Source organism: Apodemus sylvaticus, chromosome 5 (assembly GCF_947179515.1).
Source record: "Apodemus sylvaticus chromosome 5, mApoSyl1.1, whole genome shotgun sequence".
Lineage (NCBI taxonomy): Eukaryota > Metazoa > Chordata > Mammalia > Rodentia > Muridae > Apodemus > Apodemus sylvaticus.
The window spans coordinates 140,063,543-140,088,271 of record NC_067476.1 but is presented as its reverse complement, the minus strand read 5'-3'; the positions used below and the strand labels follow the sequence as shown (position 1 = coordinate 140,088,271).

Here is a 24,729-nt window from a genome sequence, read left to right as displayed (position 1 = left end):
TATGAGCCACCACGTGGTTGCTGGGAATTGAACTCAGGACCTCTGGAAGAGCAGACAGTGCTCTTAACCACTGAGCCACCTCTCCAGCCCCCCTGACTCGGTTCTTTCTGCCTGTCTTTCTTGTGTTCAAGTCGGGGTCTCATTCTGATATAGATTCTGCATGGCTGTGATCATATGTTTTGTGAAATATTCTGGCAGTGATAATTTGTTATCTTTACTGCTTCTGTACACTTGCGTTGGGTACTGGGGTTACAGCAGAAAATAAGACAGCTTTCTGGTTCCAAGAACATTAACAGTCCATGTGATGATTGACATCGAGCAAGTAGCGAGTAGTTACAATTACAACGTGTAAAGAGTTCAATAGAGAAAAACAAACAAAACAACAAAAAACTCGGACTAATAAGTCTGAGCGACCAGTGCTACAGCGGGTGGGATATCCTGCAGGCTCCCCTGATTAGGTGGTACCACCCAAGCCAACACCTGAATACTGAGAAGTCAGTCATCGGAAGTACAAAGAATATGCACTTCAAAAAGGGAAATATCAGGTGTAACTCCTTTGAAGCAGAGGGGTTCTTGGCATACTCAAGGAATGGAAGCTAAGCCAGTAGGTTGGAGAGAAAAGCAGATGTGAAACGAGGCAAAAGCTGGCAATCACGTAGGTAAGTCGACTCCTGGGGGGGCCCTGAGAGTTTGTAGTTTAAAAATAAGTAGAAAAGGGTACGACGCCACAGGGCTGCAAACCCCTAGCATGTGTGAGGTAGAGGCAAGAGGGTTATAGTTTAAGGCTAGCCTGGGCTATAAGAGATCCTGTTTTAAAGCACCAACCAAGAGTGACAAGTAATTTACGTTCTGAGAAGTTAGCTGTGATACTCGCTCGGCAATCGAAAGTGTCACGTGTGATGACAAGTTCAACGTCACCTTCCAAATACCACCCATTCCAACTCGAAAGAGAGCGGCAAACCCCTCCTAAGCCCACAATTAAACAAACTTTTCCTTAAGAAAACTGCCTTCTCATTGGGCAAATCCTGCGTGAGACCTTCCGAGTCACGGTGATTGGTTACCGATTCTCCTTTCTCTTCCAATCAGACTGATATTCCGAAGAGTAAGCGCGTCTCAGCCCCTTGCAGACAAATGCGCTCTATGACTGGTTCCCATATATGATTGACAGCAGACCCAGCCTATTGACACAATGACAGGGCGGTGCTCTCTAGTGCAGTGGACTGTATAGCCGGAGCCCAGGGCTGTCAGTACTTGGCCAGCCGGGTCCTTCGATCGAGTGCACCGGTGCTATGGCTGCCCCACCGCAGCTACAGGCTCTTCTCCAGGCTGTCAACAAGTTGCTGCGCCAGCGCCGCTACCACGCTGCGCTGGCCGTGATAAAGGGCTTCCGGAACGGCGCTGTGTGAGTAGGGCCGCGGAGTCCGGTCTGGGCTGAGGGACAGGCCTACTTGGGGTCGCGAGTTCGAGGTCCCGGGCCATTGTGCTGCGTTCTCTTTAGGCGGCTTCAGCTGTCTATAGATTTCGGTGCCCCATTGGTGCAGCAGGTGTAGGTGTCTGGGTTCCAGTCACCTTACCAGTCCTGAGCTGGGCCTTCCTCTGTCCTGCTTCTAGGTCCTCTGTCCTTTCCTACCCGGCACTCTTGGCTTAGTTGTCTCCTGTGCCAGCACCTGTATCCCCTCATTGGGTCTAATTCATCTCAACGTGCCTTGTGCCCTTTGACCTACTTGGCTTCTGTGCCACTGTATGCACAAAAGAAACTGGACTCTGTCCTTTAGTTATCAGGTGGTCACCTACTGCCTTGTAGATTCCCCCAGTTAAGTAGCCAACAGGTCCCCATCTATATGTGACTTCACGTCATTCTTCATTTTCACTGGGCACTCGTGAGAAATGACTGTGAATGTATGTAAGAAAAAGTAGTGATGTTTGCTGGGCACATTGATCTCACTTCCTTGTAGCTAGGCTTCGAGCTCTTGGGGTTGTTTTTGCTTCACTGGTGCCCGGAGGGAGGGAAGGAAGTTTCAGCTTTTTTAAACCTCATACCTTAACAGTTAGCGAGGGGCTACTATGACAGCACAAGCAGTGACTCAGAAAAGAAACCAAAGTCCCTGTCTCCCGAAGTTGGCATGCTGGTAGCAGTGTGCGGCATGGTGGCCAGTGTGTCAGATGCCAGGTATCAGCTACCATGTTCTCGATCTTGAACAAACCATTTAGGCTTTCTGGGTCTCACTCTTCTGGAAAATGGGTCCTCCAGGGTACTTCTCTATTGTTCGAGGATTGAGTCAGTGTGCGGAATGGAGGGCACAGGCCCTGCTACGTGTCTGCACGCGGACAGGTGTAGGTGCAGGTACACTGTCTGCCTGGCTCATGAACCCATTCAGACCACGGTCTCTGGCTCCTCACCCTCTTTCTCTATAGTATGTGTCATCATCAGACACTGAATTATCTTTTTCCTGGTCCATGTCTCCCACTTTGTCAGCCTGGGGTGGTGCGCATACCCGTCACCCCTGGAACGAGCATATTTGTGCCAGATAATAAGTTCTGGGTCATCCTGGGCTACCCTGTGAGACCCTGCCTCAACAACTGCAACACAAAGACTTTCGAGAGGGCGGACATCTTTTTCTATGTTGTCCTCTGTGTGTCCTGGTATTCCATCTGTTATAGACATTCATGGTTTCTTTATTTTCTTTCTTTCTTCTTCTTCTTCTTCTTTTTTTTTTTTTTTTTTTTTGTTTTGTTTTGTTTTGTTTTTCGAGACAGGGTTTCTCTGTATAGTCCTGGCTGTCCTGGAACTCACTCTGTAGACCAGGCTGGCCTCGAACTCAGAAATCCGCCTGCCTCTGCCTCCCAGAGTGCTAGGATTACAGGCGTGCGCCACCACGCCCGGCTTCACATTTTCTTTGTGGATATTTGAAAACTAGGAATTACTAGGGTCCTACTGAATCTGGCCAGATCAGATCAGACACTCTTTGACCAGGATGGATGAACCCTGAGGTAACATCAGCCCCCTTGTCAGGTATGCACTGTACAAAGCAGGAGCTGGCCCCTGTGCCAAGCATTGCCCAATATGGTCTTTGTATAGCTGCCCTATGCCACTATGTCGTCCTCAGTGGACCTTTCCAGACAGCACAGATATTTTCTAGGGTCAGATGCTTGGGCTCTAATCCCAATGCTTTCGATGTAAAAAATGAACAATTCTTTGTCTCTTCTGGTCTTGGTTTCCTCCTCTGTAAAATTAAAACTCAGCCAGTCCCAAGTCCCCAAGACAGGGATCTCAATACTTGTTAGTGGCGCTGATGCTCCGCCTCTCTACACGGACCATACATCCAAAGGGAAGTCTCACAAACTGCTGTGACAGGCTGAGCGTGGCAGCGCACACTTGTAATCATAATGCTTCAGAGGCAAGTGGGTTGAGAGCTTGAATGTAGCCTAGGCTGAATAGCAAGACTCTGTAACAGAAAACAAAGCAAAGCAGAAAGCAAAACTCCAACAAACACCACACCGGTGCAAAGCAGTATTCAGCAATGCTTTTCAGGGGAAGTGCTGGTGATATTCTGGAAGCCAAATTGGAGTTTTCCAGGGAGAAAAGGGCATTCTAGGCATGGGAGTGCCTTCAACAAAGGCCTGGAGGGTGGGGGGGGGGGAGGGTGAAGAAGGGGAGGAGGGCCAAGTTTGTGAAGAGATGTAGTCAACCAGGATGCCTGAGATGTTTGAACTCTGTGAGCACTTAACTCACCCCTAACTAGTTCACAAGTGTGGCGTGCTCTCGTGCACAGCGTGTTACACACAAGGACACCCAAGGGCCATCTTGCTGTCATTCCCTTCACTTCTTGTATGAGAAAGGGTCTCACTGGCCTGGAGTGTCACCAGGTGCCTAGTTGGTTGTCAGCCTCCAACAATCCCCACCTCTCATCTCACCATTTCTTTGGATACAGGTGCCCACCACTATGCCTTGCATTTTACGTGGGTTCCTGGGTTTCCAAGTTCAGCTCCTCACACTTTATAAGGCACACACTCTACTGACCAGGACATCATTCTAGCCTCTACCTTAATTAAAAACAAAAAAACAACCAACCAAACAAACAAACAAAAACAGGGTATCACTGTGTAGCTTAGGTTATCCTGAAAGCCAAGATCCTCCTGTCTCAGCCAAACAATTTCTGATACTACAGGCATACATCATATCTCATCTGAATTTGAGGATTCTGAGAAGGGGCTTGCCAGATGTAGGGAGGTAAGGAGAGGCTGCTTTTATGTCTCTGACATAAAAGGAAGGCTCTGACTGCCCGGAGGAAACTGAAGGCCTCTGTGTAGGAGAACGAGATAAAGTTTTGAAGGTGCTGGGGGCAGAATGGCCACAGGGACTAAGATGGGAACTTCCTGGCCACACCAGGCAGAGGAGGAGATAAAACAGCATCCTGCTGGCTTTTGCAACAAAAACACCATTTAAAGTTAGGTAACCATCAGGGCGGTGGTGGCGCACATCTTTAATTTTAGCACTTGGGAGGCAAGCAGATTTCTGAGTTCGAGTCCAGCCTGGTCTACAGAGTGAGTTCCAGGACAGCCAGGGCTACACAGAGAAACCCTGTTATGAAAAAACAAAACAAAACAACAACAACAAGTTAGGTAACTCATTCACGAAAGTCAAGGCCACCCATGTAGCATGCAAGAGGCCCTGAGTTCCATCTCCAGCTCTAAATAAAGTTAGGCAAATGTCCTCTGCCGTCAGTCCTTGTGTGAGTCTCTTATGCCTTCATCCAGAGTGTTGTATGTACACACAAACACAGCTAACTCCCCACCTCTAATGCTTTTCGTTTGAAATGTTAACTTATAGAGCGCCTTCCTCACCTTACAGTCTTCGCTATAGCACCCACACTATTCCACATTGCTCTCGTAAATCCCAAAGACAGCCCCAGAGCCAGCAGGCATTTCCCAACGAGGGCTTTGCACATCTACCATCTGCTCTCCCTGTGTCCTCCTCGGTGAACCTTCTCAGCCACGGCACTTTCTGTGGTCATGTCCTCTAGCTCAAATCCTAAATGTTAAATTAATTATTTTTTAAGATATATTTTTTTGGCCGGGCGGTGGTGGCGCATGCCTGTAATCCCAGTACTCTGGGAGGCAGAGGCAGGCAGATTTCTGAGTTTGAGGCCAGCCTGGTCTACAGAGGGCTATATAGAGAAACCCTGTCTCGAAAAAAACAAATTAAAAAAAAAAGATATTTTGTGTGTGTGTGAGTGCTTTGCCTCATGTATGCTTGTGTGAGTCCTTTGCCTCCATGTATGTACATGTATGCTTGTGTGTGGTGGACATGCTTCCTAGAATCCAGAAGAAGGTGTGAGATACCCTGCAACTGGAGATACAGATGGTCGCGAGCTACCATGTGGTATTGAGAACTGAACTCAAGTCCTCTGCAGGGGCAACAGTTCTTACCACTGAGCCATCTCAGTGGTTGCCAGGCAGAGGGGAAGATAATTCCTTTATTTGCCTCATAATATACTAATTTCTCAGTTGCAATCTAGAGCTTTTTGAGTCAGAGTCTCTTTATGTAGCCAGAGTTCCTGGCTAACCTGGAACTCCATGCAGACTAGGCTGGCTTTGAACTCACACAGATCTGCCTGCCTCTTCCTTAAATGCTGGGATTAAAGACCTAAAGGCATGCACCACCACACTCAGGTTGGGTTCCTCTCAGTCTCCTCTGACCCTAGCTCCTCACCGGTAAAATGAAAACAGAGAGGGAAGCCATCCCCCACACCCCACCCCTCTCACCTACATGCTCCTGTGGGTGTGTGGGCGGGGTCAGATGTGGGCGGGTCAGGATGGAGGCCAGAGGTGGACATTAGTGCTCCTCCTCCATTACACTCTGCATTGGCTTTTGTGGCAGTGTCTGTCACTGAGCCTGGAGTAACAGACATTGGCTATGTAGGCTGAGTAGTGAGCTCCAGGCCTCTGCCTGGCCATCTCTGTCCCCTTGGTCTGCTGTTGCTGATGAGGTCCACTGCTATTAGGTCCTCATGGTCACTGTGCAAGCACTTTACTTTCTGAGCCATCTACCCTGTGCCTGATTCCAGCTATTTGCTGTTTCATGTAAGTACCAGGCTAATGGGTGTGTCCATGGAGTCCCTCCCTCCTCTTGCCCTCTGGCTTTTTTTGAGACAGGGTTTCCTGTGTAGCCCTGGCGGTCCTGAAACTTGTTCTGTAGACCAGACTGGCCTTGAACTCAGCAATCTACCTGCCTCTGCCTCCCAAGTGCCGGAGCTCCTCTTTTTGGAAGCCTACAGTAAATATTCCTAAATATTCAGGCAACAACAGTCTGTGGCTCGCAACCATTGTCCCCCAGGCCTTCAAGGGATTTTAGGACTCATAAGGCTAGACTCATCTGTAGAAATAAGGGTGAAGGTGTATCTTAGGGTTACTATTGCTGTGATGAAATAATATGAACAAAAGCAACTTGGAAAGGGTTTATTGGCGTTATATATCCTAAGTCACTGTCCACTGAAGGAGGCCAAGGCAGGAATTCAAACCAGGCAGGAGCCTGGAGGCGGAGCTGATGCAGAGGCCTGGAGAAGCTGCTGACTGGCTTGCTCATCGTGGCTTGCCCAGCCTGCTTTCTTATAGAAACCAGGACCATCAGCCCACGATTGGCAGCACCCATGGCCCGGGCCCTCCCCTAACACTCACTAATTAAGAAGCTGCCCCACAGGCTCGCCTGCCCACACTTGATCTTATGGAGGCGTTTCTCATTGAGGTTCCCTTCTCTCAAATTACTATCACTTGTGTCAAGTCAATATAAAACCAGTTAGCATACATGTCCACACACATATATAAATAATTTTTAAATTTATCAAAACAACAACAACAACAATAATAATAAACTAAAAATAAAATTCTTGGTATGGTGACATACACCTTTAATTCCAGCACTCGGAAGGTATAGGCAGACAGGTCTCTATGAGGCTTTTTGTTTTGTATTGTTTTTGTTTTTCAAGACAGGGTTTCTCTGTTGAGACAGGGTTTCTCTGTGTAACAGTCTTGGCTATTCTGGAACTTCCTTCGTAGACCAGGCTGGCCTTGAACTCGAAGAGATCTGAATCTGCAAGAATCTGCCTCTGCTTCCCAAGTGCTGGGACTAAAGGTGTGCACCACCTCTCCAGGCCTTCATGAGGTTTTGTTTGTTTGTTGTTGTTGTTTTGTTTTTGGTGATGATGAGTTTTTTGTTTTGTCTTTTTTTTGAGTCAGGGTCTCACTTTGTAGCCCTGACTTCTCTGGAACTCACTATGCAGACTAGGCTGGTCTTAAACTCAGAGAGACCCCATTGGGATCAAAGGTGTGCACCTCCACCATCCGCCTCTCTGAGCTTGAGGCGAACGTGGGGGGCATGTTGAGTTCCAGCCCAGCTAGGACTGCATAGTAAGATTCGGTGTCAGTGAATGAATGTCATAAAATCAGTGTTAGTAATAACAATAATAAATCAAATTTGAAATTAATAAACAATGAGCCTGGCTGTCGTCTGAAGTACACACAGGAGCTGCAAGGCCAGGTGGGCAGGAATGGCCACCGCCTTTCACGTACTTCGCTTTCTCCTGTTAGAATCATACCCATCTGTCCCGCTAAGGTTTAACATCCCTTTTTGGTTGGAAGCCTACAGTGAATATTCCTATATATTCAGGCAACAACAGTCTGTGGCTTGCAACCATTGTCCCCCAGGCCTTCAAGGGATTTTAGGACTCATAAGGCTAGACTCAGCTGTAGAAATAAGGGTGAAGGTGTATCTTTTAGTTGGGGGAAACTGAGGTTCGGAGAAGGTAAAGAGAAGCCAAAGGCCACTCCACCGGGAAGGTCTAGAACTCGAACCCACATGTAAATGGAGAGCTGTCATGATTTCCTCTCCCATGGGGTTTCCGAATTGGGGGTAGGAGAGAGAAGCAGGGGTCCTAGGGAGAGCTTGAAAACTCCTACAGCAATGGGTCAGTGACTGTTTCCTTCTGTTCCTACAGCTATGGAGTCAAAATCCGGGCACCTCATGCACTCGTGATGACCTTTCTCTTCAGGAGTGGCAGGTACTTACCCTCTCTGCAGACCACTGGGGAGAGAAAGTGCTCAGCCCTCAGGCCAGGGTGCCTATAATAGTCTCCAGCTGGGACTAGCTTTCCTGTATCGCTGTTCTTCCGAAAAGCCAACTCTGATTCTATGTCTCCCACTTGAAAATGCCTGTGGCTCCTCGCTATGCTCTGAAGAGACCCAGCTGTCAGATCTGGCCTTCAAGGCCTTCCGCCGTCTGGCCACAGCTGTCTCCTACAACGTCCTGTGTGGGCTTCCTTGGCACACAGGCTGTGTTCCAGGCACGTGCTTTCTCGCCCACACATTTGCCTGTGTATGTTCACTTCCCTGTCTTCTTCTAGCAAGCCTTTATTTTCTTCCTGGAAACCTCTCTAGTCCTCCGGGAGGGAATCAGTCTCTGTTCTCTCCACACCGGCCTCAGGGTCCGGCCTTCTTTTGAGTTCCTATAACCCTTCCTTCATGGCCTTACTCAGAAGATTCAGTGCAGACCAGTTTTGTGGCTATAGACTCACCTGCAGCTTACAAGAATCCCACCCGGGAATCGGAGCGATGGCACCATTGGTTTCGAGCACTTGTTGGTTTTTCAGAAGACCCGAGTTTACTTCTTAGTACTCACATGGTGGCTCCCGATCATCTGTCACTCCAGCCCAAGGACTCCTCACCCTCTTCTGAGCTCCACAGACACCAAGCATCATGTGATACACAGACATGAAGGCAAAGCACTCGTACACATAAAATAGAAAATAAATACATCCAAAACAAATCACACTCAGAGGGCTGGTTAAGTTGCAAGATTTCTGTCTTGACATTTTTATTTTAGTTCTCTTTGTCAGGGTTTTTTGCCCTCCCAATTTCAGCTTTTCCCTTCCCCTCCCTCCCCTTCTCCTCTCTCTACAGAGCCAGGAACATAGTAGGCCTGGACACTGACACTGAGCTATATCCCCAGCTCCTTCAGGTCCTTTTGTTGTATTCAGTTTTGTTTTTGAGACAGGGTCCCACATCGTTTTCTTTGTTTGGTTGGTTTTTGTTTTTCAAGACAGGGTTTCTCTGTGTAGCCCTGGCTGTTCTGGAATTCATTCTATAGACCAGACTGGCCTCGAACCCACAGAGGTCTGCCTACCTCATGTGTGCCACTATGCCTGCTCCAAATCAGAGTTTTAAAAACCTGAACTTATTCATCCAGTCACTGAATGTTTAGTGAATGTCTGTTACGATAAGGACACCAGTTGTCTTCATAGCTGGGCATGGTGGCACACTCCTCTAATCCCAGCACTTGGGAGGCAGAGGCAGATAGATCTTCAAGTTCCAAACAGTCTTGGTCTATGTAGTGAGATTTTGGACATAAAAAGACCCTGTCTCAAAAAATCAACCAGCTATCCCATAAACAAACAAAGGCACTCCTAGGTCCCTGTCCTCAAGAGCCGCAGCTGGCTTTTCCCAGTCACCTGACAGACTTCCCTCGTTCTAGTCCTTGCCTAGAATTAACTGTACACACTGCTCTCTCCCTGGATTGTCTTTGCTGCCCCCTAGTGGGACTGTAGAGATGGCTGGGTCATTGCAAATGTCTGTTGGTCTTATAGAGGACTGGAATTTGGTTCCTGGCACCCCCACCCCACCCCCACCCTCAGCTCACAATTCCCTGTAACTCCAGGTCCAGAAAATCTGGTGCCCTCTTCTGGTCTCTGTAGGTACTCATATTCGAGCAAGACACCCCCTTCACACCTCACTCCCCCTTCCCCACACACAGCTCCTGTTCATACCACACTGGCCTCTCCATTGCTTCACTCCCGTCCTCTGTGTATGTCCTTGGGGGCCTTTGTGCACAGTGAGTCTTCTGCCTAGAAAGCAGCATGCGCTTCCCACCGATTCCTTCCTGTCCTTCAGATTCCAAGACAACCCGTCGTCTAAGTCAGTGTCTAATGCTTGCCTTGTTCCCCCTCATAAACCTCACAAAGGCAGAAAGCAGATCTGTCCTATCCCAGAATTCAGTCTGCAGATCCAGCTCGTAGTAGGCACTCATTTGTTCACTCACCTCTTCCATTTGTTGAGCACCTACTGTGTGCCAGACCCCTTTCTGTGCCCTTAAGACAAACAAACAAAATCTAGACCCTGCTCTGCAGGAGTTTATGTGGAGGACAAGAGAACTTTATAAAGCACTTTAAAAATGCTAAATGGTGATCAGAGCCGTGAAGGATGGACAGGTAGGGAAAGGGATGGGCACTAACGTATGGTGTCAGGGAGTGGCTCCAGTCTGGAGAGAGAGCTACGCCCCTGAGGACACAGAGCACGTTTGCCTAATTCAGATCTGTGTGCACACCCAGGAAACCTGCCTGGACCAGCTGGGCCTGCACTCACGGGGTCTTTCTGTTTGTGCAGCCTCCGAGAGAAGCTGCAGGCCATTCTGAAAGCCACGTACACCCACTCTCGAAACCTCGCCTGCTTTGTGTTTGCCTATAAGAGTCTCCATGCCCTACAGTCCCACGTGCAAGGCGAGACACACCAGATGCACACTTTCCTGGCTGCCTTCATCGGAGGACTCCTGCTGTTTGGGGAGAATAATAACATTAACAGCCAGGTAGAAGCTTTTCTGGGCGGGGCGGGGCAGGGTGGGCAGGTGCCCTTCAGTTGAAGATGAACTCTTGCCTGGCATCTGTGTCTGAGGTCCAAGAATCGCCAGTCCCCGAGTGGCCTTGTGTCTGTGTCATTTGTTCCTGAATTTGCCCACGGGGGAGGGGGTGTTTTTGGGGACAGGGCTTCACTGTACACCCTTGTACACCTCACTCTAGACCAGACTGGCCTTAAAATCACAGAGGTCGGCTTGCCTTTGCCGCTTGAGTTCTGGATTAAATGAGGGAGTCAGGACTACCCAGCCCAGTTTTCCCCATTTATAAACCAAACCACAGCCAGCATCCAAGGGTTCCCTACATCAGTGTGTCTGCTGCTCTTTGGGGCAGACATGTGGGTGGTGGTGATGGGTGGGGCAGGTTTCATCCTGTTCAGGCAGGTCTTGAGCTAGCTATATAGCTGAGGCTTGGCCCGAACTCTGACGGTCTTGCCTTGTTCCAGGTGCTGAGATTACAGATATGCATCCCCTGGATGGTACAATGATTTTTTTTAAATTATTTATTTATGTGCGTGTGCCTCTGTGTGGGGTGTGTACCTGTGTGTGCGTATCCATGGAGGCCAGAAGACGGTGTTATCTCTGGAGCTGGAGTTGTGTGCCACCGCCCTTTGTGGGTGCTCGGAAATCAAACTCTGTCCTCTGTAAGAACAGCAAGTGCTCTTAACTGCTGAGCCGTCTCTCCAGCCTAAGATTTTTTTTTTCTTAAATATACTTTGACCTGGGCGTGAGAGACTAAGGCCCCGATTTGAAGCCAGCCTGGGCTGCATTTTCAAACAAACAAGCAGAACTCAGTGAAACTCAAAATAGGAAATCAAAAGAGAATAGGCAGTTCTCTGCAAGGATGAATAAAATCAATAAGCCTCCACCACAGGGTCACCTGCAGAGACTCTTACCAATACTAGAAACGACACAGGCCACGTTTAATGTCTTGTGCGCATTAAAAGACCTTGAGTCTCAGCACTCAGAAGGCAGAGGCCGGAGGATCTATGTGAGTTGGAGGCCAGCCTAGTCTACATAGTGAGTTCCAGGACAGGAAGAGCTTGTTTGTTTGTTTGTTTGCTTATTTGTTTGTTTTTTGAGGCAGGGTCTCTCTGTGTCACCTCTGAGGTGCTTCAGCAGGTAAAGTGTCCTGCCATTAAATCTGACAACTTAATTTGATCCCTGGGACTCACATCAATGAGAACCGCCTCCCAAAGTCTCCCTCTGATCTCTTTACATGTGCTTTGAGATACTCATCCTGTACCCCCTTAAATAAAATAATAAGGCATGAAATATATATATTTTTTAAAGACCTTGAATACCATGGATCACTATTCTATTTTTACAGGCTCTATTTTTGCAACTTGGTAGCTGACATGAAATAGATGGATTCTTTAGGAAGAAAAATGTGCCCAGGTCAGTCACACAGGAAAGACTGTGGATGACCAGTATCTGACAAAAGGGCAGACTCTGCCTGGCTTGCTCCCAGTGCTCAGAGACATTAGGATAAAATCAGGAATAGATGCAAAAGAAAGCCCTCATCCCCGTGACTCAGTGACTCAAGCCGCTGACAGAGCCAGTCCCTGCTGCTTATGCCTGCCCTGGGGCTTGGTGGGGTTTTGATTTCCTCGTGCCCTGCATGGAGATGGGGAAGGGGACTGGCCTTTAGCCATCATACACTGTGGCAGTTTGTACGTATGTCAGACTGTGGGAGCACTTTTAGTTTGTAAGGAAGTTTTCTGAGGTCCTTTTTATATATAGGTGTTTTGCCTACATGCGTGTCTGTGTACCATATGTGTACCTGGTATCCATGGAGGCCAGAAGAGGGCATTGGATCCCTTGAACTGGAGTTAGAGGGTTGTGAGCTGCTGAATGGATCCTGGGACTTGAACATGGGTCTTCTGGAAGAACAGCCAGTGCTCTTAACTGCTGAGCCATCTCTCCTGCCCCAGATTCTTTTTTTTTTTTTTTTTTTTAAGGTTTTCAAAATAAAGTTTCTCTTTAGACCTGGCTCTCCTGGAACTCTGAAGACCAGGCTGGCCTCAAACTGAGAGATCAGCCTGCCTCTGCCTCCTGATTGCTGGGACTAAAGGCCTGCTCCACCACCACCTAGCTTCTTTCTTTAAAAAAAAAATTTTTTTTTTGGAGTGTTTGCCTGCGTGTGTGTGTGTGTGTGTGTGTGTGTGTGTGTGTGTGTGTGTGTTTGTGTGCGTGTGCGCGTGCGCGCGCGCGTGCGCGCGCGCCATATGCATGCCTGGTACCTCAGAAGCCAAAAAAGGGTGTTGGATGCCCTGGAACAGGAGTTACAGAAAGTAGTGAGGCACAGTGTGGGTGCTGGGAACTGAACTTGGGTCCTCTGTAAGAGTAGCAAATGCTCTTAACTGCTGAGCCATCTCTCCAGCCGAGACAAGGTCTCCTGTTACCCAGGCTGTCCTCAAACTCAACCTATAGCTGAGGCCTTGAGCTGCTGCTGCCTCTACTTGCCCAGTGTTTGGATTGTAGGCAATGTCACCACAACCATCTATTTTAGTCTTCTTACAGTGTCTTGCTCTGAAGCCCAAGATGGCCTCCAGTCTTGGCAGTTCTCCCTGAGCCTTCAGGGCTCTGGAGTTGTAGCCACAGATGGCCAGCCTGACTTAATTTATTCCTTTTTATTCCTAAGGAGTACCACAGGGTTGTTGTTGCTGTTTGATTGTTCGTTGAAGGACATTTGGGCAGTTTCTAGCTTTGGAATATTACAAGTAGAACTGAGACGAACACTCTTGTATAGATTCTTCTATGAACATAAGTTTTAGTTTTTCTGGGATAAAAGCCCAAGAGTGTAATTGTGGGTTGTGTGGTATATGCATGCTTGGTTTTTAAAACAACCTGCCAAGAAAGAAAAAGAAAAAAAACCCAACAACCCTCTGCCAAGCTGTTTTCTAGGGTGATTATCATTTTTACATTCTCACCAGGGAGATAGGGATGGCTTGTCTGCTTTCTCTACACCCTAGCTAACATTTGTTTTGTTACATGGTTTATTTTATCCATGTTTTAAGATTTTTATTTGTGTGCATGCATGTGTGCATGTTTATGGGTCTGTTTGTCTGTCTGTCTATGATATGATTATAAGTGAAGGCATGTGCCTGCTATGGTATAGGTGTGGCAATCAGAGGACAACTCTTGGAAGTTGGTTCTCTCCTTCTACTGTTGACTCTGGGATCTAACCCAGCTGGTCAGGCTTTTGCTGCAAGTGCCCTTAACCCCTAAACCATCTCACTGGCCCTCTCTTAGCCTTTGTGACAGTGCATCTCATTCTGTCTTGACTCCACCTTTCCTTGATGGCCCCTCCTCATTATCATTTATTTGCCACCAGTACAACTTCTTTGATGAAATATTCATGTCCTTTGCTCATTTCCCACTTAGAATAGTTCATGTTTTACTCTTGAGCTCTGAGGACTTTTTTCAAATTGTCTACGTGCTGATGCTTTGCAGATATGCATTGTGAGTGTCTCTCATCTGTAACATTTTTTTCTCTGAGATAAGGTCTTGGCATGAACCCCTGTTGGCCTAAAATTTATTCCATACACTCAGCTGACTTCACAAAGAAAAAAGAAATGGAATTTCAAGGAGATCCGAAATGTTATTTTTTCATCTTCAGGTTTTTTGTTGTTGTTGTTGTTGTTTTTTTTGTTTTTCGAGAGGGTTTCTCTGTGTAGCCCTGGTTGTCCTAGAACTCACTCTGTAGATCAGGCTGGCCTCGAACTCAGAAATCCACCTGCCTTTGCCTCTCAGAGTGCTGGGATTAAAGGCGTGCGCCACCATTGTCCAGCTGAACTGCATATAATTCATTTTAAAAACTTCTAATAAAACCCTCTAATAAGGGAGGCAGGTGTATTAGTGCATGCCTTCAACCCTAGTACTTGAGAAGCAAAGACAGGAGGATTTCTGTGAGTTTAAGGTCAGCCTGGTCTATATAATGAGTTCCGGGACAGCCAGGGCCATACAGTAATACCCTGTCTTGAAAAATAAAAAGACAAAAAAAAACCCATAATAATAATAATAACAACAACAACAACAACAACAACAACCCAAAAGCTGACAAGATGGCTCAGCAGGTTAAGGTGCTTGCTGCCAAAGCTGATGACCCGAGTTAGGTCCCTGGAACCATGAAATAGGAGAGTGTCAATTTCAAGTTATCTTTGAAGAAGCTAGAAGCTAAGAGTCTTATAATCTCAACACTGGGGAGGTGGAGAGTGCCCTTTGGCTTATACACACCACACACACACACACACAAACATACACATATATACATACACACACAACACACACACACAAACATACACATATATACATACACACACACAAACATACACATACATACATACATACACAACACACACACAAACATACACATACATACATACATACATACACACACAACACACACACAAATATACACATACATACATACACACACCACACACACAAACATAAATATACATACACACACCACACACACACAAACATATAGATACATACACACACCACACACACACAAACATACACATACATACATACACACACAACACACACACACAAACATATACATACATACACACACCACACACAGAGAACATCCACATATATTACACATACACACACAAATAAGTAAATACATCATCATTATCATCGTCATCATTATTATTACTTTTTTTAAAGCCAGGTACAAAAGCATCTGTTTGTAATTCCAGTTTTTGGGAGATAGAAAGAGGTGGATTCCTGAACTCCCTGGTCAGCCGGCCTAGCCAAACTGGTACATTCCAGGTTTACTGAGAAAATCTTGGCTTACAAATAGGGTAGAGGACAGGGTGGATCTATCGCTCAGAGACTAAGAATGCTTTTAAATCTTTAAAAAGAGAAAACACTTGTATGTTAAAAGATCTCCTTGGAGGTCAGGGGCTGTCGAAACAGGGTTCTCCTGCACAGGCCCTGCTGTCTCAGAACTCTCTATGTTACCAGCTGGTGGCAAACTCATAGAGGGGATCAAAGGCTTAAAGGTGCCACTACACCTGGTTATAAATGGGACGATTTATTAAGACATCGTTGGCTTTTTAAAAAAAAATTATTATATTTGTCAATTTGACACAGAAAAAAAAAATAAAAATAAATTAGGCCAGAGCTGGGTGGCACATGCCTTTCATCTCTGCACTTTAATCTCAGGAGGCAAAGGCAGACTGAGATCTCTGAGTTCCAGGCCAGCCTGCTCTACATAACAAGTTCCAGGAGAGCTATATAATAGGGAGAACTTGACTCAAAAAAAAAAAACAACCCAAAACCTCCCCCCCCAAAAAAAACCCAGGGGAGTGGGGGGCTAGAAAAGGGGAAATCATTTGAAATGTAAATAAAAAATATATCGAATAAAAAAAAAAAAACCCAAAACAAACACCAAAACAAAAAGTTAGGCTGGAGACAAGAGAGAAGAGGACACTCAGTGTCAGCGTCTGGACTCCACAAACATGTGCACATGCCTATGTGCACAGCACCCAAGCACCCAACACACTCACACCTACACGACACATGCACCACACACATAGAAACAGAAATATTAAAATGTCTGTGGCATGCCCCCACAATCATCTTGCATATTAACTTTGAAAGTCCTAGAGCCAGTGCGCAGTGGATGTCCAGTGCCTGTGGTTGGGTGGGCAGGCGAAGCCTCCCACAGGCTGTGCTGACTAGTAACCCCGAATATTTCCCTCCCTGCAGATCAACATGTACCTGACGTCGCGTGTCCTGTTTGCCTTGTGCCGCCTGGGTGTGGAGAAGGGCTACCTCCCTACGCTCAAGTGGGACCCGTTCCCCTTGCACACGGCAGTGATTTGGGGGCTTGTGCTGTGGCTTTTCGAGTATCACCGGCCCACTCTGCAGCCCTCACTGCAGTCCTCCATGACCTACCTCTACGAGGACAGCAACGTGTGGCATGACATCTCTGACTTCCTCATCTTCAACAAGAGCCGCCCCTCCAAGTAACACAGTCCACGGTGCTTCAGAACTCCTCCGCCCAGACAGCTTCCAGGCAGCGGCCCGCTGCTGCTCGGGGTACGGTTCTACTGGCACCCCCTCTTTGAGGATCCTGCTTTCTCACAGTCGTGGACCTCACACTCCAACCCGTATTATCCCTGGCTCCTGTCTGCAGAAGCAGAAGTCCTGAGTTTTACACCTCCCAGGTACTTTTGAACACTACAGCAAGCGGCCGGGTCCCATGAAGGAGTCTGGGGCTTGATTCCAGATGCTCTTCAACTTCTGGAAGGCCAGGGCAAGTTCACCCCTCTCTAGGCTTCAGGTCATTCAGTTCAGGGGAGGACCTTAGAGGACAGTGTCTCCCTGGTGGATATGGTGACCCTCCCCTCTACTGAGGGCTCCTTGCTAGTGGGCAGTAGGTTACAAATACTTTGAAAGAAAAAAAAATAACTAAATTCTTCGTCTAAGTTATTCTGTTAAGTTCTGGAGCCCCGCTGTCCGATAGGAACACAACATGAGCCATGTGTACAACCAAGGTTTTTCAAGAGCACAGGGCCTGTGCCAGGCTTGTGTGAGACCCTGGGTCCTACCGCCAGCACTGGGAATAAAATTTCTAGTGACCACATTTTTGAGATGCATTAAGAAGGCTATGGCAGTAGGGTTGTGAGCTCCAGGCCAGGCTGGGATGCATTTAAAAAAAAAAAAAACCCTCTGTCTCAAAAATAAATAAATAAATAAATACGGCGGGGGTGGGGAGGGAGATGGCTCAGTGAGTGAAGTTGGTTGCCAAGCCTGGCGACCTGAGTTTGATCCCTGAGTTTCACATGGTGACATAATGGAAGAAGAGAAGCAGATCCTGCAAGTTGCCCTCTGACCTCCATATGTGTGCCTTGACATGTATGTGTGCATGCACACACACATGCACATATACAATAAATAAATGAAAATATAATAAAAATTAAAGAATATGTAAGATTAATGTCTTTTTTTTTTTTTTTTTTGGTTTTTTTTCTGAGACAGGGTTTCTCTGGCTGTCCTAGAACTCACTCTGTAGACCAGGCTGGCCTAGAATTCAGAAATCCTGCCTCTGCCTCTGCCTCCTAAGTGCTGGGATTACAGGCGTGCACCACCAGTGCCCAGCAAGATTAATGTCTTAATCACTGTTTCTATTCCTGCATAAAAATCATGACCAAGAAGCAAGTTGGGGAGGAAAGAATTTACTCAGCTTACACTTCCATATTGCTGTTCGTCACCAAAGGAAGTCAGGACTGGAACTGAAGCAGGTCAGGAAGCAGGAGCTGATGCAGAGGCCATGAAGGGATGTTACTTACTGGCTTGCTTCCCTGGCTTGCTCAGTCTGCTTTCTTATAGAACTCAAGACCACCAGCCCAGGGATGGCACCACCCACAGTGGGCCCTCCCACCCTTGATCACTAGTTGAGAAAATGCCTTATAGCTGGATCTCATGGAGGCATTTTCTCAACTGAAACTCCCTTCTCTGTGACAACCCCATCCCGTGTCAAGTTGACACACAAAACCAGCCAGTACAGTTGATCTTAATCATATATTTTGCCTGCACACACATCTATGTACCCTGTGTATGTCTGGTACCAGCAGAAGTCAGCAGAGGGGGCTGAGTCCCTTGGATCTGAGGGTGTGGGTGTTGGGAACAGCGTGGGAGAAATGAGGCTTGTCCTCTGCATTCTGCATGAGCACTTAGGTTTCTTGTTGTTGTTTGGTTGGTTTTCTTTCTTTCTTTCTTTCTTTCTTTCTTTCTTTCTTTCTTTCTTTCTTTCTTTTTTTTTTTCTTTTTTTTCTTTTGGTTTTTCAAGGCAAGGTTTCTTTGTGTAGCTCTGACTGTCCTGGAACTCACTCTGTAGACCAGGCTGGCCTCGAACTCAGAAATCCCCTTGCCTCTGCTTCCCAAGTGCTGGGATTAAAGGCGTGCACCACCACCGCCCAGGGTTTTTGGTTTTTCAAGACAGTTTCTCTGTGTCTCCCTGGCTATGCTGAAATTGACTCTATAAACAAGGCTGGCCTCAAACTCAGACTGACTCTGCCTCCCGTGCTGGGATTAAAGACATGCGCCATTACTACCTGGTAAACTAAGTGCTTTTCACCATTAAGCCATTTCTCCAGCCTCCGACCTATAATTGTATATATTTTAACTCAATATTTCCAAAACCTTGTCATGCAGCATATATCAATATAAAGGATTAATAACAGTTTTTCTTGAACTACATCCTCAATGCTGGCAGTGTGTTCTACCTGCATCATGTAAAACAGCTATCTATCATCACAGAAGATTCCAGAGGACACTGAAAATCTGGAACTAAAGATACCGTCTGAGCTCCGCACCCCCCACCCACCCACCCACCCACCCACTGTGATGCATCACTGGGGAAGGCTTTTCAGTTCTCAGCACCTCCAGCACCATAAATGAAGAAGGATAATCACCACAGTAATCTGATGCCCATTCTGGACACTTCACAAAGCCTGAAACACTCTACCAGTGTCTTTAGCATAGTTTCTACTTTCTCTGACTGCTTTGCACATGATTGTCTGTAATCCGTAGTTACCTTGCAAGGATGCACATTGTTCCGTGTTTTCCAGGTAGGAAACTGCGAGTCAGATAAGAGGTAACTTGCCCAAAGTGACATGGCTGCTCTGCTGTGGTCTCGTGATGGTTTGAACAGTCTGCCTGGTTTTGAAGCCTGTGTTTCCGTCATTGCCTTGCTTTAAACCTTGAAAACCTCAGCCGTGCTTTGCAGTCTTTGATTATAGGCTCTCACATTTGAAAACAACCCAGATGCTCACAGGAGCTCTTGGTGGCATAAATGGCACGTGCTTGGGGTGCCACGGCACAGGGGGAATGGGACACAGTGAATTGGAGAGTTGTGTGCCAGGTGGAATTTTTAAAAGCCATTAGGAACAAAACAGCCCTCAGAAAAGCCTGGCCCAGAGGTGGATTTCTGAGTTCGAGGACAGCCTGGTCTACAGAGTGAGTTCCAGGACAGCCAGGGCTACACAGAGAAACCCTGTCTCAAAAAAACAAAACAAACAAAAAAAAAAAAACAAAAAAAAAGAAAATCCTGGTCCAGAGGCTACGGATTTGAGACACTTGGGGTTGATGCAGTACATTACTTAAGACATGCCCTCTCCTCCTGACTTTTTATGCAGCTGAAATGACCAGTAGAGACACTGGAGTGTTCTCAATGTGCGGATTCTGGGCAGTATGGAAACATACGCCTGTATTCACAGCACCTGGGAGGTGGAGGCAAGAGGAAGGGAGTTGAAGGTCATTTCCTGCTACAGAACAAGTTGGAAGCCTGGACGACTGAGAGACCCTATCTCATGAACAAACAAACAAGAAGATGAGTAAATACAAGCTCTGACCCAGAGGGTCTGGAACTGCTCCAAGGTCTGACTGTCTTCCAAGTCTCCCAGGCTGTGGGCGCTGGTCTCTGAGCCCAGCCAGCCTGCTGCTTGGAGTGGTGAAGGGCGGGGCCAAGAGTTGTCGGCCCAGGTAGCTGACACGTCATAGAACTCCAAGGCAGTGGAGGTTGTGTGCTGATTCCCCAGTGCTCTCAGCCACAGCAGTTTATTTCAAGTTCCGAGCAGATGGTCTGGAAGAGCTTCTTACTCTGCTCGACCTGGAAGATGCTCAAACTCTTGAGACTGTCGGAGCGGGCCGTTGTCAGACTGGTCTATTGTAGCCAATGATGGGGAGCCCTGTCATTCGCTCCCCTGTCATTCACACCTAGCTTCTCCAGTCCCCACCCCGGTGTCCCCCGGCCTGAGGGCTCCCACCCCTGGTGCCTGATTGACCACTCTGCCGCAGGCGTGAAGTTTTAGACATTAATATGCCCCCGTGAGCAGCATTAACTGCATTAATTGCAAGCAGCTCCCAGCCCTCAGAGGAGATAGCTCTCCATACGGTCTGTGTGCTGCTTGCCAGAGCTCCAAGCAGGGCTGAACTCCAGGCGCCCACGGTGGAAACTCTCTCCTTCACGCCACAGCCACTGCACCCGCTGGGACATTAAACTACTTGCACACAAACCCTTCTCTTGGGCTTTATTATTGGAGAAAAACCCCCAAACTAAAACTGGCCACTGGTCAGCAGACTAAGAGGCAGTATACACCGTGGCAAGGGACAAGGGCTTTCGAACCAGCGTGCCTAGGTTCAAGGCCTGACCGATTCAGTGACTTAGCCATCTGTGCCTCATCTGTAAAAGCAGTGTCGCAGTGACGTGCACCTCGTGGTGTCTGGAAGGAGGAAGTGAGACACATAAACTGAGCATTCAATAAACGCTGCTCTCATTTCCAATCGAACAAACACGGGAGGAAGCTGGTTGTAAGAAAGAAGTGCGCCCTGTGTTTAGCCGGCCCTTCTCCCCAGCCAGCCTTGGCCTCCTGCCCTGACATCCCTCCTCCGCGGCTGGGGGTGGCCGGCTCCACCACTGACTGGCTCTGCTCTCTAAGAATAGGTTTCCCTCGCAGATGGCATCTCTCTGGATCTTGCCAGAGCATCTGGTGCCTCCAACTGCACACTCCAGGGAGGAAGGCGGGGTGGTCCGCACAGAGAGGAAGGAGCCTGTCTTCAGCAGCCTCGGGAGGAGCCCAGCTTCACCCCTTCCTTGATGAGCCTCCATTTTCTGTAATCCGTGTGTAGGGATTGCTAAAGGGCTGTTGGCACATGGAGAGGAGCTACCCCACTCGGCTTCCTTAGACAGCAGAGTGGATTAGTCTGCAATTACTGTCTACTACATTTGCATAAGAGCCTTTTGCTTGAAAAACTTAAAAAATTATATTGTTTAATTAACTTTCTTCCTTTGGGGGTCGGGGAGTCTTTGTTTTTGTTTTAAGACTGGGCATGCCCAGCAGTGGTGGCTCACACCTTTAATCCTGGCACTCAGGAGGCAGAGGCAAATGAATCTCTGTGAATTCAAGGCCAGCCTGGTCTACAGAACAAGTTTCAGGACAGCCTGGGCTACACAGAAAAATCTTGTCTCAAAAACCAAACAAATAAAAGGACAGAATATCCCTTAAACTCAGCTCACAGCTGAGGCTGGCCTTAAATTCCTGATCCTTCTGCTTCTACTTCCTGAATGCTAGGACTATAAATGTAGGTACCATGCTTTGTCGGGCTGGTGTCTGGCTTGACACTAGCAAGCCATTCAGGAGACGCAGAACACACAGTCTGTGATCAGGGTTCCATCCAATGTTCCTGGATAAGAACCAGTGGGATTGGGGCTGGAGAGATGGCTCAGCTGTTAAGAGCACTGACTGTTCTTCCAGAGGCCCTGAGTTCAAATCCCAGCAACCACATGGTGGCTGACAACCATCCTTAAGGAGATCTGACTCCCTCTCCCACTTCCTTAAGTGTCTGAAGACAGCTACAGGGTATTTACATTTTTAAAAAAAATGAACTAGTGGGATCTGGGACAGATGCTGTAGTTCCTGGCCTCCTGTGTACCCAGAAGACCTTGGGGAGTTGGGAATGGGGTCTGTGCCTTTCCTACGCACCAGGCAGGAAAGGGATGGCTGAGCCCAGGACTAGAGTGAAATCCATTTTTGTTCCAAGTGAATGCCAAGCTGGGTGGTGGTGGCACACGCCTGTAATCCCAGCGCTTGGGACGCAGAGGCAGGTGGAATTCTGAGTTCGAGGCCAGCTTGGTCTACAGAGTGAGTTCCAGGACAGCCAGGGCTACACAGAGAAACCCTGTCTCGAAAAAACCAAATCCAAAAAACCAAGTGAATGCCAAAGAGTATGGATGGGGCTAGAAGAGAGAAGGCCTTCTCCTAGAGACTCAGGTGTGGTTCTTTAGGATGAAGGTCTCCTGCCTTGACCATCCTTGAAGAAGGAGAGGGTCCTTGATCATCCAAACTGCTTTATTTGATGGCGGATATGAATGCACACAGCTTACTCTGGATGAACCAGAGATAAAATACCTTTTGTGGGAAGGAATGCCCAGGAAGGGAGTTCATTGGCTAAACACTCTAGGCCTCTCTAATTACCTCATTATCATGGAGAACTGCAGGTGTTTATGCTTCCTGACCCATTGTCATGGTCCTTTCAATGGAGTGTCATGATTACAAGTCCCAGATCAGGTAGTTTGGCAGGGAGCTGACCTCACGTCTATTGTTCTCAATTCTGAGATTTCCAGGGGTTTAGACTGGATCAACCTTACCAGTTCTGTCTGGTGGCACAGTCTACTTGCCTCACAATGCTTGGGCTTCCCTCAACCTGCGTGTGTGTGTGTGTGTGTGTGTGTGTGTGTGTGTGTGTGTGAGACAGTCTCACTCAATAGCCCAGGATAGCCTGCAATTCACTGTATAGCCTAAGTTAGCCATGGTAGTGGATTCCCATACATTCCTCTAATTCTCCACAGCAGGAGCGCTCTCTCCCTCTCCCTCTCTCCCCTTTCCCCTCCCATCCCCTCCTCCCCCCCCCCCCCCCCCCCACACACATACACACACACAGTAGCAAAGGTGATCTGTTCCTTTAATTTCAGCACTTGGGAGTCAGAGCCTGGCCTATGAGTTGAAAGATCTGCAGAGTAAATTCCAGTCCAGGCAGGCCTACATAATGAGACCTGTGTCAAACAAAACAAACTATCAAGCTGTATAAAATGTAAGACTCTTTCCTAAGTTCAGTCCTAAGTACCCCCTTGCCAGGGACACCCACTATAAGAATGCCGCCAACTCTGCATGTGTATGTATGCACACGTGCAAACATGCATATGTATGTATGTGTGTATGCGTAAGGAGGTCAGAGCTTATATTAGGTGTCTACCTTAGCTGCCTTCCATTTTATTTTTGAGGTCTCTCAGTCTCACTCAACCTGGAGTTCAGGAATTCACTGGTTAACTGGCCAGTAACTGAGCCCCAGGGATCCCTTGTCTCTTTATCTTTTTGTTTTCTTTTGTTTTTCCAGACAGGGTTTCTCTTTGTAGCCCTGGCTGTCCTGGAACTCTCGCTGTAGACCAGGCTAGCCTCCAACTCAGAAATCCGCCTGCCTTTGCCTTCCAAGTGCTGGGATTAAAGGTGTGTGCCACCACTGCCCAGCCTGTCTCTTCACCCTTAATGCTGGGATTACAGACACACACTACTGCACCTGGCGTTTTACATGGTTCCTGCGGATCCCAAGTCTGAACCTCCTGCTTCTCTGACAGAGCTCGTAACTGCCTTTCCCCGTTTGCTCCACCCCTGGCTTCCAGCGCTTTCAGAGCTGTACAGTCTTCTGATGTGTCCTGTGAACAGTCACTTGTCTTCGTCCACAAATAAACCTTTATACTGCATTGTTGTGACTCTGGCCTTGCTCATCTGTGTGCTTGGGTCACCTTCTATATAAAGTGAGCCTTTGAAGGGCTGGAGAGACGGCTTGGGGCTTGAAAGCACTAGCTACTCTTCCAGAGGATCTAGGTTGATTCTCAGCACCCACATGATAGCTCACAGCTGTTACCTCAGTTCCAGGGCATGCAACACCCTCTTCTGGCTCACTCAGGCACTGCATACACATGGTGGACTGTTGGACATAACCCCGTGGCTATCAGTCACGTAGGGCCAGGCCCCTAGTGTTCTGGCTGGACTCCACCCCCACAGTTACCTGGCAACAGCCAGGTAGCCCGGTTTGCTATAAAAGAGGATGCTTGGCCCCTCCTCGCTCTTCCCTCTTGCCCCTCGCTCTCTTTCTCATCTTTCTCTTTTCTCTTCTCTTCTCCCTCTGCCCATGTGGTCATGGCAGGCCTTTATTTCTCTGCTTCCCCTCTCTAACTTTATTTCTCTCCAGTAAAGCTTTAAAGTCATGGGCTGTCTCTTTTTATCAAAACCCGCTGTGTTGGAGTAATGGAACAGGCCTCGTAGCGTTCCCAGCTGACAGAAAGGACCAAGGACTTCCCTGCCAGGCCAGGCTCCCGCCACAGGTACACGGGTACTTGCTATCCCTACAGGTACACGGCCCCGCTCGCCATTCCCTATAGCGGACAGAGGTAAAAGCAGGTATAATATCTTCACATACCCATGTACATAAAATAATATTTTTTTTCGAGACAGGGTTTCTCTGTG

General features: G+C 47.7%; 1 protein-coding gene across 1 annotated transcript; it reads left to right on the top strand.

Annotated features, from left to right (window-relative positions):
• The first annotated feature begins 1,206 nt into the window (after positions 1 to 1,206).
• Positions 1,207 to 17,373, top strand: Pxmp4 (peroxisomal membrane protein 4). The gene is made up of 4 exons (XM_052184008.1): positions 1,207 to 1,402; positions 7,995 to 8,057; positions 10,435 to 10,633; positions 16,409 to 17,373. Exons 1-4 carry the CDS (start codon positions 1,290 to 1,292, stop codon positions 16,670 to 16,672), a joined length of 639 nt encoding a protein of 212 aa, XP_052039968.1. The 5' UTR covers positions 1,207 to 1,289; the 3' UTR covers positions 16,673 to 17,373.
• The last annotated feature ends 7,356 nt before the right edge of the window (positions 17,374 to 24,729 follow it).